The sequence below is a fragment of the Rhinolophus sinicus genome, chromosome 2 (assembly GCF_057876585.1).
Source record: "Rhinolophus sinicus isolate RSI-liver-muscle chromosome 2, RSI-T2T, whole genome shotgun sequence".
Lineage (NCBI taxonomy): Eukaryota > Metazoa > Chordata > Mammalia > Chiroptera > Rhinolophidae > Rhinolophus > Rhinolophus sinicus.
In genome coordinates this window covers 174,319,230-174,333,454 of record NC_142502.1, presented here as the reverse complement: position 1 = coordinate 174,333,454, position 14,225 = coordinate 174,319,230, and the positions used below count along the sequence as shown (strand labels likewise).

General features: G+C 54.1%; 2 protein-coding genes across 6 annotated transcripts in view; one reads left to right on the top strand and one right to left on the bottom strand.

The window, feature by feature from the left end:
- Positions 1-14,225, bottom strand: part of DNMT3A (DNA methyltransferase 3 alpha) — a 117,563-nt gene that overhangs the window by 94,222 nt on the left and 9,116 nt on the right. Inside the window, exon 1 of one of the 5 annotated variants that reach the window (XM_019712718.3) lies at positions 7,968-8,104. The exons of 1 other annotated variant lie outside the window; for it this stretch is intronic. The gene's annotated coding sequence lies outside the window, so the exon portion shown is untranslated. Of the gene's footprint in view, positions 1-7,403; positions 7,588-7,967; positions 8,105-14,225 lie in introns of those variants that run through there. 3 more of the 5 variants (XM_074331768.2, XM_019712715.3, XM_019712717.3) reach the window with 3 other exon arrangements.
- On the top strand, positions 5,917-13,271 carry LOC141571516 (uncharacterized). The gene is made up of 7 exons (XM_088796359.1): positions 5,917-6,306; positions 6,367-6,524; positions 6,633-6,804; positions 6,954-7,081; positions 7,388-11,283; positions 11,407-11,570; positions 13,133-13,271. The coding sequence occupies exons 1-5, from the start codon at positions 5,917-5,919 to the stop codon at positions 8,307-8,309; spliced, it is 1,770 nt and encodes a 589-aa protein (XP_088652485.1). The 3' UTR covers positions 8,310-11,283; positions 11,407-11,570; positions 13,133-13,271.

Sequence of the window (14,225 nt, the reverse complement as noted above, 5' to 3'; positions counted from 1 at the left end):
TCAGGCCCTGGTCCTACGTCCAGTTCCGGGGGGAACACAGATTGAAGCCTTCTGGGAAGATCCTCAGTGATTAGTTTCCCATCCTGGGCCAGAACTGCGAGTTTCCAGCCACCACCCTCTAAAGCTAACTCGGTCCACTGCCCCTGGCGTGTACCCGGCTGCAGCCAGCTGCCTAGTGTCCACTCCCACCCAACCCCCATCCGCTCAGGCTCCTCTTGGAGGCCTCGGTGCCTGCAGTGTTTCTCCCCACACCCTTCCCAGAAAAGACAAGCACCTGAGTAACCCAAGCCTTTGCTGTCAGTCTCCAAGACAGTTTCTTATCCACCATAAAAAAAAGAGTCCATTCTTTCAGCCCTAGGGAGACTCAAACTTTTTTCATATTCTTATCCAGAAGCTTTAAAAAGTGTGGTTTTGTTTTTGTTGTTGTCATTAGGAAAGCAACAAGGTGCATTGACATTTTTTCAAAGATTACCAAGTACATGAAGTGTATAACGAAAAAGGGCAAAGTCTTCGTTGACGGGTTTGCTGTCTACCCTTCCAGACACCTTCTCCTATGCACGTCTAATCCTATAAATGTGTATATTTGTATGTATTTTAGAGGAATTTTACAAAAACAAAATTACACTCTGCGTACGGCTTTTTTGGGTTACCCAACGCCATACCATGGACATCTAACACATCAGAATAGACACGCTTACTACCCCATTTCAAAGCCTTTGGGAAATGTAACCAGATCTCCGTTTATGCACAAACCCTTTCAGAATCGATAGTATTCATCACACGGGGCCACTCCTTTAAGAGGTCCCTCCCCATCAGGTTCCGCTGCCTCGCCTGCTGGAGGATCCCACCCGCCTGGCAGGGCCTCAGGGCCCTCGACTGCCCCTCTCTGGGCCCTCTGGGGAACCTCTGAGGGGAGGTCTGCTCCCAGGGCCTCCAGTCTCGCAGGCCAGGCATTCCCGGACATTCACTGTGACTCGGCCCACATCCAACCCACAGCCAGTAAACCACGGATGTGACTCCACCATCCCATAGGTCCCCTCTAAGCCTCTCTTAACCTTTTCACGTAAGGACACCGGAGCACGGGAATCTGGCTGACCTGTGAAGTCGGGAACATCTGCGCCACTCCCACCCCCATCTGCGGGCACAGCCGCCCAGCAGGAAGGGCGCCACAGGGGGCATCAAGACACCTAAATCCCAGCCCTCCAGGGACTCGCGGCTTGAGACCAGAGGTCCAGAGGGGGCAGCTGACAACCGGCTCAGAATTGAAAATGACCTTGACTTTTGAAACAGAAACAGAGAGGAAAGATCAATAGGGATGATAGTGAGCAGGGCCATGACCACAGGAAGAGAAAATAGGAAACTGATGATAGATGTAAATAAGGCTGAGAAGCCTTAGGGGTCGGAGACCCCAGCAGGACGGGAGTGGGCAATGCTGAGCGACAGTTGAAAAAAAATTCCACTCCCTGCTGGGAGTTGGCTAGGAAAGCCCCCAGCTTTCAGTCAGCACCTCCTCCCCCGTCACTGTCCTCCAGACAGGCCTGCGACGTGATCAACGGGGCGGTGTGGCCCTGCCCACACGGGCAGTCCTCCGGGGTGGCCAGGCACCAGCAGCCACACCTGGGGGCACCTCGCCTCCAAGTTGGGGGCTCAGTTCTGCTGTGTGTGGAGGAGGGAGGAGGGAGGGCAGAGCGGAGTAAGTTCCAAGCCCCCATTTCCCTCACGTCCACAGCCCCTTGCAGGAATGTTCAGGATGCTGGAGCACCTCAGCCTGGGGGAGGGGATGCAACTGGGGACACAGAGACCTCTGGGAAGCCAGGAAAGGGACCCTTCTCCCCCCCATTCATACCACGATTGCCATCACTGTGCCATCACTGGCACGCAGACCTTACCCTGGCTGGGGTTCCCCTCAATCTCCTCAACCCCCTGGGGTTGGTGTAATTTAAACCCTGCTCTGTGTCTCTCCAAGTCTGAGCTCTTAAGCTCTAGTCTACAGAATAAAAAGGCATCATCAAGATCCTAAACCAAATGAGCTCAGTTGGCCCCTTCCCTGTCCCCCCCACCCCCCAGTCTTCGCTCCACCCCACCTCCCAAAGCCACCACAAGCAGAGCAGTTCAGAGTAATTCTCTACTGGCCACACAGGAGTTACAGAGCACAGGGGCCCATGCTCCCAAATCAATACCGGGCCTCAGCCAGGACCCCAGCACACCTAAGGCCCTGTTCTACCTCCCTAGCGGCTCACCCACACTCCAGCCACCCCGTACCCGACAGCCTGGCTTCCTCCTCTCAGCCTGGAAGCCCCACCTCGGTGCTTGGAGGCTGATCTCGGTGCCACCTCCTCTAAGAAGCCTTCCCTGATCTCCTCAGCTGGTTGTGACCTCACTGTCCTTTGAGCACTTCATTTCTACCTCTCCTGAGGTCTACCTTGGTCTGTAGTCATTAGTTGGGCACATCCTAAACTCACTCTGTCCCCTCAAAGCCTAGCACAGGGCCTTGCCCACAGGAAATGCTTGCTACGTTTCTGGTAAATGGAAACAAATATGCTGCACTCAGGACAGAATCAGAATAAAGAGCCGAAACTACAGCGTGAGGGATTTAAGGTGGATACAAAGACAACCTGTTGACCACGTGACCGCTAAGTGGCTCTGAGGAGTCTCCTACTTCCCAAGAGTTTTCAGTCAGAAGCAGCACTTTCTTCATCCTTCTAGCTTTTGCAAAAGAGGCAGGAAAGTGGACAAGACTTCTCAGAGCACTTCCTGCAATGCCAGTCCATGCGAGCTGCCCAAATGACGAAATAACACAGCTAGCTAACACTGGGCACGTATACTCTGCTAAGAGAACGCACACTATCTCCTCTAATCTCCACAACCTCTGAGTACAGCCTGGTCTTATTCCCATGTTACAGGTGAGGAAACTGAGGCTCAGAGAGATTAAGTTAGCTGCGCCAGATCCCGCAGCTGGGAGGTGTCAGAATTCAGCTCTTTCTGATTCCAGGGCTCAGTTCAGCTGCCTTACAATGGGCTCGTGCCTAAGCAAGTAGCATCTATCCCCACATATCCACACACTGTGTACACAGAAAGATGTGTACACAGAAATATGCACAGAGGCCCACGTGCACCACACTCTGTCTTGCCCACACACTTAGCCAAGTGGAGGCAGGCTTGGGCACACACACAAATATCTGACACTGCATGGATCTCAGATTTGCTTGGTTTTTTTTTAGGGGAAAATAATCAAAGAGAGAAATGACTGAAAACGAACCCTCAAGATTTGATTGGAGAGGAATCTGGCACCTTTAGCTTACTATGAAAGCCTGCTTGTGAGCAGCAAAGCGCACAGGCCCACAGAGATGCCCAGCTTCAAGGGCAGGTGGGCTCCTGACAGGCTCCAGTCTGTTAGATACCAAAATGGAGTGGACTCAATTCCCACAGGCCGTGCCTTGGCCCTAACTGCTGGCTGCTCCCAAGCTAGAGGCCAGAAACACATTTAACTCTCACTGGGGCATGGGATGGGGAAAGGGGACATGGGCATCAAGGTAGGGACCCCAGGCCCACACAAGCAGAAAGCAGCAGGAAGTGCCAAGGGAGAGGAGCATGTGATGGGCACACAACTGGCCTTCTGGCCTCAGGCTCTGGGGTAGCACTTCCAATAACTCTGGAAGAAATGGGGCCTGACCCCGCACTCAAACAGCCCCCAACCTCCAAGTGTTCTTAGGGCTTAAAGTTCTCTTTCAACCCCAAATTCCAAGGCTTGGATTCTAAAGGTAACATTTCAAGCCCAAAGATGGGAAGAGGGTGGTCTAGTTTTATCACCGATCAGAGAGCTGGCAAGACTGCTCTCCGAGTCCCCTTTCTATCTGGTTCTCCAAAAAAGGAGCCTTCAGGGAGTCCAGGCTCTTGCTGGGAAAGAACTTGGGTCTTTTGGGGAAGCTTGAGCCTAAGGAACTGGCCTAAGAGTAGGCGATGGCCATTAGGGGAAGGCACAGCAGCAGCAAGCAGAAAACACAGCCACCCAACCTGCTTAGAGAGAGGACAGAGACCAAAAATACAGATGTGCAGCAAACTTCCCCGCCACTCAGCAGACACCCATGAAGGCCCCACGAAATGTCCGATGGGGGACTCAGAGGCAGCCAAGGCAACGTCCCTGTCCCATGGAGACCGCGAACTGAGAGGAGAGACTGACACGCAGAGCAGCAGCCCAGGAGAGCCTGTGGCAGGGACAGTCTAAGTTCCCCAGAGGGCAGGCCTGGCCCCACTTTTTCCATGCTAAGTCACCTTGGGCAAATATTTTTGAGCTTGTCCTGTCTTTCTCGCAGGCTTTTTCACAGGACCAATGGCAGGGATGTGTGTGACTGTGATAGTAAAATATCCCTCAAGGAAGGGGCTCAGGCGCTGACTGTGAATTAGACCTGGGAGGAAACCTCAAATTATGCACACACATGGATTTACACGTAAACCTACAGAGGGACACTTGTGAAGGCTTAACTGGAAGTTGTACTTTTACAGCCTCTGTGGAGTCAGATGTGACGAACCTGTCTTCTGTAGGACCCCCAGCCCTCATACTACCTTCTGCTTTCAAAGGTCCATCCCCAGGGAGGGGGCCGCTCTCTCTCAGACCTCCTCTCCTTGACAGCCTTTCCTGATTACTGTTGTATGGTCCACTCCGCCCCCATTCCTGGGTCTGAAATTCCACCACGAGAATCAGAGCCATAGAACTGAAAAGTTGGAATGGACCTTCAAGCTCCAGTCCAACCCCCACCCCACAGAGGAATCCTGTCCGCAGACACCCTGACAGATGGTCATGGTCGTCCTCTCCTATGCTTGGGGAACAGCCCTTGCACTGTGGACACGTCACTCCGTGAGTCTAGAAGGAATTCACCTTTTCTAAGGTCAGCCTCCTATCACAGGCCCACGTGCCTGGGAAGGACACCAAGGAGAGCCTCCGTCAGCCTGAGCCTGGAGCTGTACTTTTGATGAGTAGCTGAAGACAAGCACCCAGGAGTTGGACAAGAGGCTAGAGAGGGAGCCAGGGCCCAAAGAAGTGGGGCCCAGAAGGGAGGCAGGCAGGTGCCAGACACGCTGCGCAAGTTTGCGTGGGGCCCCTGCCTGGGTGCAGCACATGTGTCCACATGCACACACATGCACAGACTTAAACTTTCACAGAGTTGTCTGTCAAACAGCCAAACCAGGGCCTCAATGGGACCTGGAGGCAGAGGGGGACCACCCTGCCACAGAAAGCTAGAAGGAACTCCTGACAACCCAAGCCTCCAAGCCCAGGCAGCTCAAGAAACCACCAGGGACCGCCCCTGCCAACAGCCCAGAGAGGGTCCGCCTGACAGTTGGGCTCCAGAAATCCCATGGCCAGTCCTTACACTCCAGCAACGGCCTAAGGAGAAAAGCTTCCCTGGCTGCAGCTGTCACATCTGCCTGGGAGGGAGGAGGCACAGCGGCGCAGCACCTGATCCCAAGATCCCTTCGCAGCCTGTGGGCCCAGAAGGCCGGTTCAGCCACTGGCAGCCCAGGGTGAAACATGAAGACTGTACAGTCCCTGAGGGATGCTGATGGCAGTCTCTGGGCAGGGCAGTGCGGGGCACGCTGGGTCACAGGGCGGAGGGCTCTTCTCTCGCAGGCTCTTATTCCTGCTGGTTTGGGAGCGAGTGAGTTGTGTGGTTCTGGGGCCCCAGCCCTTCCTCCCGAGCCTGACGTAGGCTGGAGCAGCCCAGCTGGGTACGGGACGCCATCTTGGGTCAAGGTGCAGCCACAGGGGACTCCCCTCGCGAGCTAGGGAAGAGAGCCCTTGACAAGTGGCGAGCTCCCACTCCCCACCCAGGGCGCCAACACCTACTCAACTGGCTTTGCAGTAGAGAGAGGAGGCGGAGGAAGGACGGAGGGGATGGAGAGAAAAGGGGGGAAACAGAGATGGGGTTGGAAGGGAGTGGGTGCCCCCAACAAGCGAGGCTCCAGGAAAGCCAAACACAGTTTGGCAGCCGGAGGGCGGCGGGCCCCAGCGATGGGGGGCTGGGGGAGGCCGGGGGCGGGTCCTGGACCCACGCCAGCTCGGTCCGCGCTGAGGGAGAGGGAGGGCAGGGCGGCCTGGGGGAGGGGAGCCAGGGTGAGGGCGGGACAAGGACCGCGTCCGCCTGCGGCTCCGAAGCTCGGGGTCTCCCAGGGCGCTGGGACTTGGGCCCGAAGACCCGGATCCGCAGCCTCAGCGAGGCCTCGTCCTTCACAGTGCAGATGCGAAGCTTTCAAGGACACGTCTGCACCGGCCCAACGGGGGTGCGTGTGCGTGAGTGTGTCCGCGTGCGTGTGAGTGTGTGCGGGGGAGGGTGTTGATGCTGCAGGGGCGACCCCGGGGGCCCCCACCAGCGCCGCTCCCGACCCCGATCCCGCTACTCCCATCCCGGCGTTTTCCGGCCCCCGCGGCCGGGGCCCGGGATCTTCGCCCGCCCCCGCCCCGCCCCCACACTGCGGCGGCGCCGCCGCCACCGCCACCGCCGCCCCGGCTCCCACGGCCCGCGGCGGGGGTAGGGAGGAGGCAGGCATAACAACCCCCCCCCCACGCGCTGCCCGGCCTTCCGCAGGGAGGTGTGCCCCCCAAGTGGCACTCTCTTCACCCCCGTCGCCCCTCCCAGATCCGCTGGCACCCTATACCCCCAGCCACAGGTGGCCGAAGGAGGATCACTGCGCAGCATTCCCCAGCCCGGCCCCCAGATCACCCCTCTGACAGCCCCCGAAGGCCTCCGGGGTCCCCCGCTCCGCCGGGCAGAGGAGGGCCAGGAGCCGAGGGGAGGGGCGGGGGGCCGGGTACAGCCACAGCCAGGTCTGCCATTTTTCTGCGGCCGCTGAGCCTGCGCGGGGCCCGGCTTCCACCCCCCTCCTCCGCTCCCTGCGGGCCGCGGCGGGAGCCGATTATTTCGGGTCGGGGTCCGAGCCCTCCTGCGACCCGGCCGCAGGCCCCAGGAGCAGCTCCCGGGCGGCGGCAGGGCCAGAAGGCGGGGGCGGCCGGTCCGGAGACCCTGCGGCAGCGCCGAGCCGGGCACCCGGGCCGAGGCCGGCGGTGGAGGGGGCCCCCTGCGGCATTGTATAGACTTGAACTTGAGCCCGGAGCCGGGCGGGGGCGGGGAGGGGGCTCTGTGCCGGGAGCGGGCGGGACGGGAGGGGGCGCCTGCGGAGCCCGCGGGGACATAAACAAACCCTCAAATGCCCCGCGACGTCCTGGCCAGCCCGGCCCGCCGTCCCCGCCCGCAACCCTGGCCCCGCGAGCTCCCGGCAGCGAGTTGCAAGGGTCCCGGAGTATGCCCTGAGCCGGGCACTGCCTACCTCCGTGCCCCCCGCCCGGCCTCCCCTCCTCCCCGCCCGCCTCCGGGCCGGCCGCCCGGGCCGCCAGTAGCGGCGCTCATTACCGTGTGGCCGGTGGGGTCGGGCCGGCCCGGCTGCGCGCCCTGGTACCGCGGCGCCGCGTCCCGGCTCGTCCTCTGCACTCGCCGCCGCCGCCGCCCGAGCGCCGTCCCTCCCTCCCGGCCCGCCTGCCTGCCTTGCTCGCTGGCTCCCTCCCTCCGATCCCTGTCGCGCTCCCTCTCTCCGCCTCCTCCGCCGGGTCCCCCCCTCCCACCCCTTTTTTCTCTCCGCCTTCCTCCTTCCCTCCCTCCGGCCGCCGGCCGGCCCAGGCCTCGCCCCCCGTGGCAGCGCTGGCCCCGGGCGCTGCGGAGCCCACCCGGGAGGCAGCGCCGACTGGGGTCCCCGGGGCGACGCGGCGGGAGCGGCCTGGGTGCGCGGCCAGTCCTAGCGCCCACATCCGACTTCCCGGCCTCTGCAGCCCCGCTGGGGGTCCCCGCACGCTGCGAGACGGGCTGGACCCCGCAGCTTCCCGACCCTGCGCTGGGCCGGGGCACCCCGCCTCCGCCGCGCTCCGGGCCACTCCGCCGGGGGCCTTGCTGCAGCCCTCCCCCCGCGGGGCGCTCCACTACCTGGCGCTGCCTCTGCGCTGGGTCCCCGCATCCAGCACTGGCCGCAGGGACAGCGGCCCCTCCTCTCCCCGGGCCGGTGTCAAGTGCCTCCCCCCCGGCAGCCCGCCGAGCCCCCGGCGGCCTTCGCCCTGCAGTTCTCCCGACCTCCACCAGAGCCCACTGCACTCTGCCTGCCTCAGCACTGGGGCTGGGGACAGCAGCGCCAGCCCATCGGCACCGCAACTCCCACCCCACCCACCAGGTGCCACTGCCCAGTGGAGGCCAGCCCACTCAATAGGGCCAAGGTCGGGACGCCAGGCCCATCCAGGCCGTCCTGGAGGCTCGAGGGCCTCTACAGGATGAGCTCCCCTGAAGGAAGTGAGCTCCCCGTACCTTGAGGTGTCCAAGTAGAGTTGAGTGCCCTTAGTTGGGTGGTGGAAGACTGACAGATTTCATGGGATTGGAGGTTGAACTAAATGACATTAAAGATCCCTTCCAGCTCTAAGATTCTGTGCACACCTACACGCCAACCTCATGCTTACTCACCCCTTTGCTGTGGGGGTTGTTCTCATTCCCACAGTTCTCAGGACTCCAGGTTTCTGATTTGGGCCATCTCTGTCTACTTCCACCAGCTCAGCCACCCTCTGTTCATCACTCTCCAAACTGCCACATCTAGGGCTTGGTGCGGGGCTCCTTTGTCTGGCTCCTTGCACTGTGCATCCCCCTTCCACCTGGCGCTTCAGCTACATGGAAGTGCCCTGAGCACTCTGACCCAGGACATGGTGTGCTCCCTTCCCCAGGCACCCAACACCCCACTTGTGGGCAGGGGCAACTGAAGAGCAGCACCCGGGCCCTCACCGCTGAAAACAGTGCTACTTTTCCCTTTCCCCCCACCACCTTCACACCTTTGAGGAACAGAGTTACCTAACTCTTTGGGACATGGAACTGACTTTTTCATCCAGGAGGTTTTCCTTCTGGAAGTCCTCTGATGCTTCCAGGTCCTTTGGTCTGCCCCACTTCCTGAACCTCAAGATCAGAGACCTCCCTCCACACAATTGTCCTGACCTTGTTCAGTATCACCCTCACTCACGTGGTCACCCCATGCCACTGATAATAGGTCCTGATATCCATGGTCTCCAGCTGGCCAGTTCCAGACTCATCATGTTCCCTCCATGAGGAGAGGGATGACATCTGTCATATCTGTAACCCAGCACTTGACACACAGTAGGTTCTCGATAAACTTTGGTTAAATTAATATGTGCAGTGCAAGCCGCATGCCGTTTTGCTTTCGACATCAAGATGGGCATCCTGAACACTCTAAAGCTGGGTAAGGGGGCGGCCATGTTTAGAAATATGGCTGCCATTCCTCTTCCTTCCTCAAGAGCTTATATAATACTGCCTCCAAATAGCAGCAACTGTTTACTGAGTAGCTCCTGTGTGCCAGGCACCAGAGTTGGCACTTTTCCCTTAGTCTTTAACAACGCTTTGAGGTAGTTTGTATTATCCTCACTCTACAGATGAAGAAACTGAGGCTTAGTCAAAGCCACACAGTTGGGAAGCAGCAGAGCCAGCATTCAAAGCCTGGTTCAGCTGTCTCTTAAATCAGTGCCTACACCTTTAAAACATTATTGTTGCTCTTAACAAGCTGAAATTCTCAGGGGTGAGATGAGCAATGTAAGTTTCTATTCAGTAGAACTATTTATGATGAAATCATTGGGAGCCTATGATGTGTGTGACCTTGGATCTGTGTGTGTTGCTGGGGTTAAGAAGCCCAAGGTGACCATATTAGGGGTGTTGTGTCCACTAAAAAGCAACCCTTTGGCTACAGGGTTGATTCCAGAGCCTGGCCCTGATGTCTTTGGCATGAAGTGGACCCTCCAGGTGGTCCTGAGAAGAGGTGTATCAGTGATGGCTAACCCCTCCTCACCACGCATCACATTGGGTCCAGCTCAAATGGATTTAGCCTTTGGGCTCCCACACCCCCTCACTTGTGTCTGCCCCACTGTGGCCTGACTAATATCCTGGTTGATCCTAGTCATCTGGGGTTATCCTGTGGCTGGGTTACCCTGTGGTAACAAACAACCCCAAGTCTCAGTGACTTAAAACCACAAGGGTTCTATGGAAAATGGTATGGTGGTTCCCCAGAAAAACATAGAATTACCATTTGACCCAGCAATTCCACATCCAGGTATCTACCCAAGATAATTGAAATCAGAGACTTGAATAGATATTTGTACACCAGTGTTCATAACAGCATTACTCACAATAGCCAAAAGATAAAGCCAACCCAAATGTTAATCAACTGATGAGTGGATAACTATGTGCCATATACATAGAACGGAACATTACTCAGCCTTAAAAAGGAAGGAAATTCTGACATGTACTGCAACATGGATGAACCTTGAAGACATTATGCTAAATGAAGTAAGTCAGGCACAAAAAAAGGACAAATACTGTATGACTCCACTTATATGAGGTAACCAGAGTAGTCAAATTCAGAAACAAAGTAGAAAAGTACTTACCAGGGACTGGGAGGAGGGAGGGGTGGGGAGTTAGTGTTCAATGGATACAGAGTTTCAGTTTGGGAAGATGAAAAAGTTCTAGAGATGGATGGCGGTGATAAATACACAATATGTGAATGTACTTAATGCCTCTGAACTATGCTTAAAATGGTTAAAATGGTACATTTTATGTGATATATATGTAATATATAAATACTATATTTATATATTACAATAAATATAATAAAAATAGAGCATAGTACAACTGTAAATTGAATTTATTTAATATACTATAAAAAAATAAAGTACATTTTCTTGTTACATGTGTGTGTCTATCCTTAGAGGGGTAGAGCTCATCCTCAGACCCAGAGATTGCTCAACCTCTGAAGGAATCTCCAGGATGCCATGACCATACAAATAGGAAGCTGGGCCTCCCCAAAGAGGACTTCTTCCCTGCAGGCCCTCAGGCACAGCCATGGAGAACAGTGAGCCAGGGAGATTCTTCCAGGAAGCTGGACCAGGACCTGGCTCCACTGTGGGGAAGTGAGCCCTGTCCACCCTGTCACCCTGTCTGCAGCGTATGGTGTTGGCCATGGACTGGCAACCCTTGCATGTGCTTCCCTTTTCCTCTCTTCCAAAGTCGGTCTTCATTGTGGATAATCTATTTTCTCTCCACCATCATAGATTTTATGTTTTGGGGGTGATTAAATTTATAATTTAGCCACCATTACAGATAACAAGCCACATCTAGACCTCATTGAGAGGAATGCACATTATGCAGAGATCCTGATTTTGGAGTTGGTCAGGACTTGGATTACCTTCCTTTGAGAAGAGGAGTAAGTGCATTTTTAGTTGTAGATAGCATGGGTTTTTTATTTTAGTAGGAGCATTTTTAAAGTATCTTTTTTTGTCGAGATAGCATTCACACAACATTAACTATTTAAAATTTTACATTTCAGCTTCTGGTCAAGGTGGCAGACTAGGTAAATGCTGTGCTCACCTCCCATGACTACAGCAGAATTACAGCTAACCTACAGAACAACCATCATTGAGAAACCCTTGAAGTCTAGCTGAACAGAAGTTCTATAACCAAGGCCATACAGAAGAAGCCACATTGAGACTGGTAGGAGGGGTGGTGACGCAAAATGGGCTGGTCCCACAACCATGTGTGTCTGTTAAGAATTGGAAGGCCTATCTTGGTCCCCCCCTGAGGAGCAAGGGGTCCAAGCCCCACACCAGGCTCCCCAATCTAGGGTTTCAGTGTCAGGAAGAGAGGTCCCCACAACTTCCTGCTATGAAAACCAGTGGAGATTGTGGCTGAGTGAGATGGAAGGCTGCTGGAGTCCCAGACATTTCTCTTAAAGGGTCTGCATGTGCACTTATTGCTGATGGACTCACTCACTCTGAACTCCAGTGCAGGGGTAGCAACATGAACAGTGCCAGGGATATATATATATATATATATATATATATATATATATATATATGGAGGAACTGAATTGTCTGGATTGACACCGAGGGCTGAAGGGGCTGCTTTCTCCTAGACAGAAGTGTTGGCAGAAGCCATTGTTCCTTTGTTGAGCCCTCCCCCTACCCAGCCTGCCTGTGGAGATGGGCACAATATCTGAGTCACCATCAACCTGGCTAACACTGTTTGCCCCGCTCTGATGATTCCCTGAGACCCCATCCCACACAATTAATGGGCCCACCTAAGCCACTTCCAATGGCTCTTCCATACAAATGGCCTGTCTTGGCTCATGCTGTGGACTTTCCTAAAATCTCTCAAAGGTTCGCAACCCCCAAACAAGCAGCATCCAGCCTCGGTGTGCCCCATACCTCTTGCTAAACAGCCCCAAGTACAGCACTAGTGGCAGGCAGCCTCAGTTTGCAGCTTAGCCTCGCCTAGTCACCTCCAAGCCCAGCACAAGTGACAACCATCTGAAGATCATGTTGTAGCTCCTCCCAAGTGGCCCCAGCCAGGGCACAGGTAGTGGCTGACCTTGGCCTGCACCAGAGCACCTCCCAAGAGCCCCAGGACCAACAAAATTAGTGGCCAGCTTCAGACCACACAAGAGCACCACCAGGCCACCTCCACAGACAACACACCCAAAAGGCAGCCTGGGCAGGCACCATAGCCCCACTAGAGAGAATCCTGCTCTGTAGGGTCAGCTCCTGCACAACAGCTCCTCCACTGTACTCACAGCCAGTCCTCACATCCAATCAGCTTGAGGGTCAACTCCTCCCACTGACATGTCAACAGCAACCAAGGCTCTACAACAAGAAGACACACACAACCCACACAAGGTACACACCTGTAGCAACCAGCTAATGAGCAGGGAGACTGCACCACTGGGAACCACAGGACACTTACTACATAAGGCCATTCTACCAAGACAGGGAGACACAGCAGCTCTACCTAACACATAGAAACAAACACAGGGAGGCAGCCAAAATGAGGAGACAAAGAAACATGTCCCAAATGAAAGAACAGAACAAAACTCCAGAAAAAGAACTAAAGAAAATGGAGACAAGCAATCTACCAGATGCAGGGTTATACAGTTTCTCAATTATCTCAGTGAGAACTTCAACAAAGAGATAGGAAACTTAAAAATGGAGATAGAAAACATAAAAAAGAACAAGTCAGAAATGAAGAATAAAGTAACTGAAATGAAGATTACATTACAGGGAATCAACAGTAGATGAGATGAAGCAGAGGACTGAATCAGCGACGTGGAAGATAAGGTAGCAGAACACAATCAGGACAGCAAAACAAAAGAATCCAAAAAAATGAGGATATTTAAGGGGCCTCTGGGACAATATCCAGCATACCAAAATTTGCATCATAGGGGTACCAGAAGCAGAAGAGAGAGAGCAAGGAATTGAAAACCTCAGAAATAATTACGGAAAACTTTATTAAACTGGTGAAAGAAATAGACACACAAATTCAGGAAGTGCAAAATCCCAAACTAAATGAACCCGAAGAGTCCCACACCAAGACACATTACAATTAAAATGCCAAAGGTTGGGGATGGCTGGTTAGCTCAGTTGGTTAGAGCATGGTGATGGTAGCACCAAGGTCGCCCGTCTGATCCCCACATGGGCCACTGTGAGTTGCACCCTTGCTAAAAAAAATTTAAAAATAAATAAAAACTAGAATAAAATGCCAAAGGTTAAAGACAAAGAGAGAAAATTAAAAGCAGCAAGAGAAAAGCAGTTAGTTATCCTCAAGGGAGCTCCCATAAGACTCTCAGCTGATTTCTCAACAGAAACTTTGCAGGCCAGAAGAGATTGGCACAAATACTCAAAGTGATGAAAAGCAAGGACCTACAACCAAGATCACAAGATTACCCAGCAAAACTATCATTTTGAATCAAAAGAGCTTCCCAAACAAGAAAAAGCTATAGAAGTTTATCACCACCAAACCAGTACTACAAGAAATGTTAATGGGATATCTTTAAGAAGAAGAAGGGGGAAAAAAGATCAAAAATAATAAAATGGCAATAACTACATATCTATCAACAATTACTTTAACCTCTCTTGGGTCCTCGCTTCCAAGATGACCAAGAAAAGAAGGAACAATGGTTGTGCCAAAAAGGGCCATGGCCATGTGCAGCCTCTTTATTGTACCAACTGCTCCCAATGCCTGCCCAAGGACAAGACCATTAAGAAGTTCGTTTACAAGACTTACCACTTGGACACCGCGCTTCTCAACTACAGACATACAGATATACAGATATATATATATATATATATATATATATATATATATATATATATA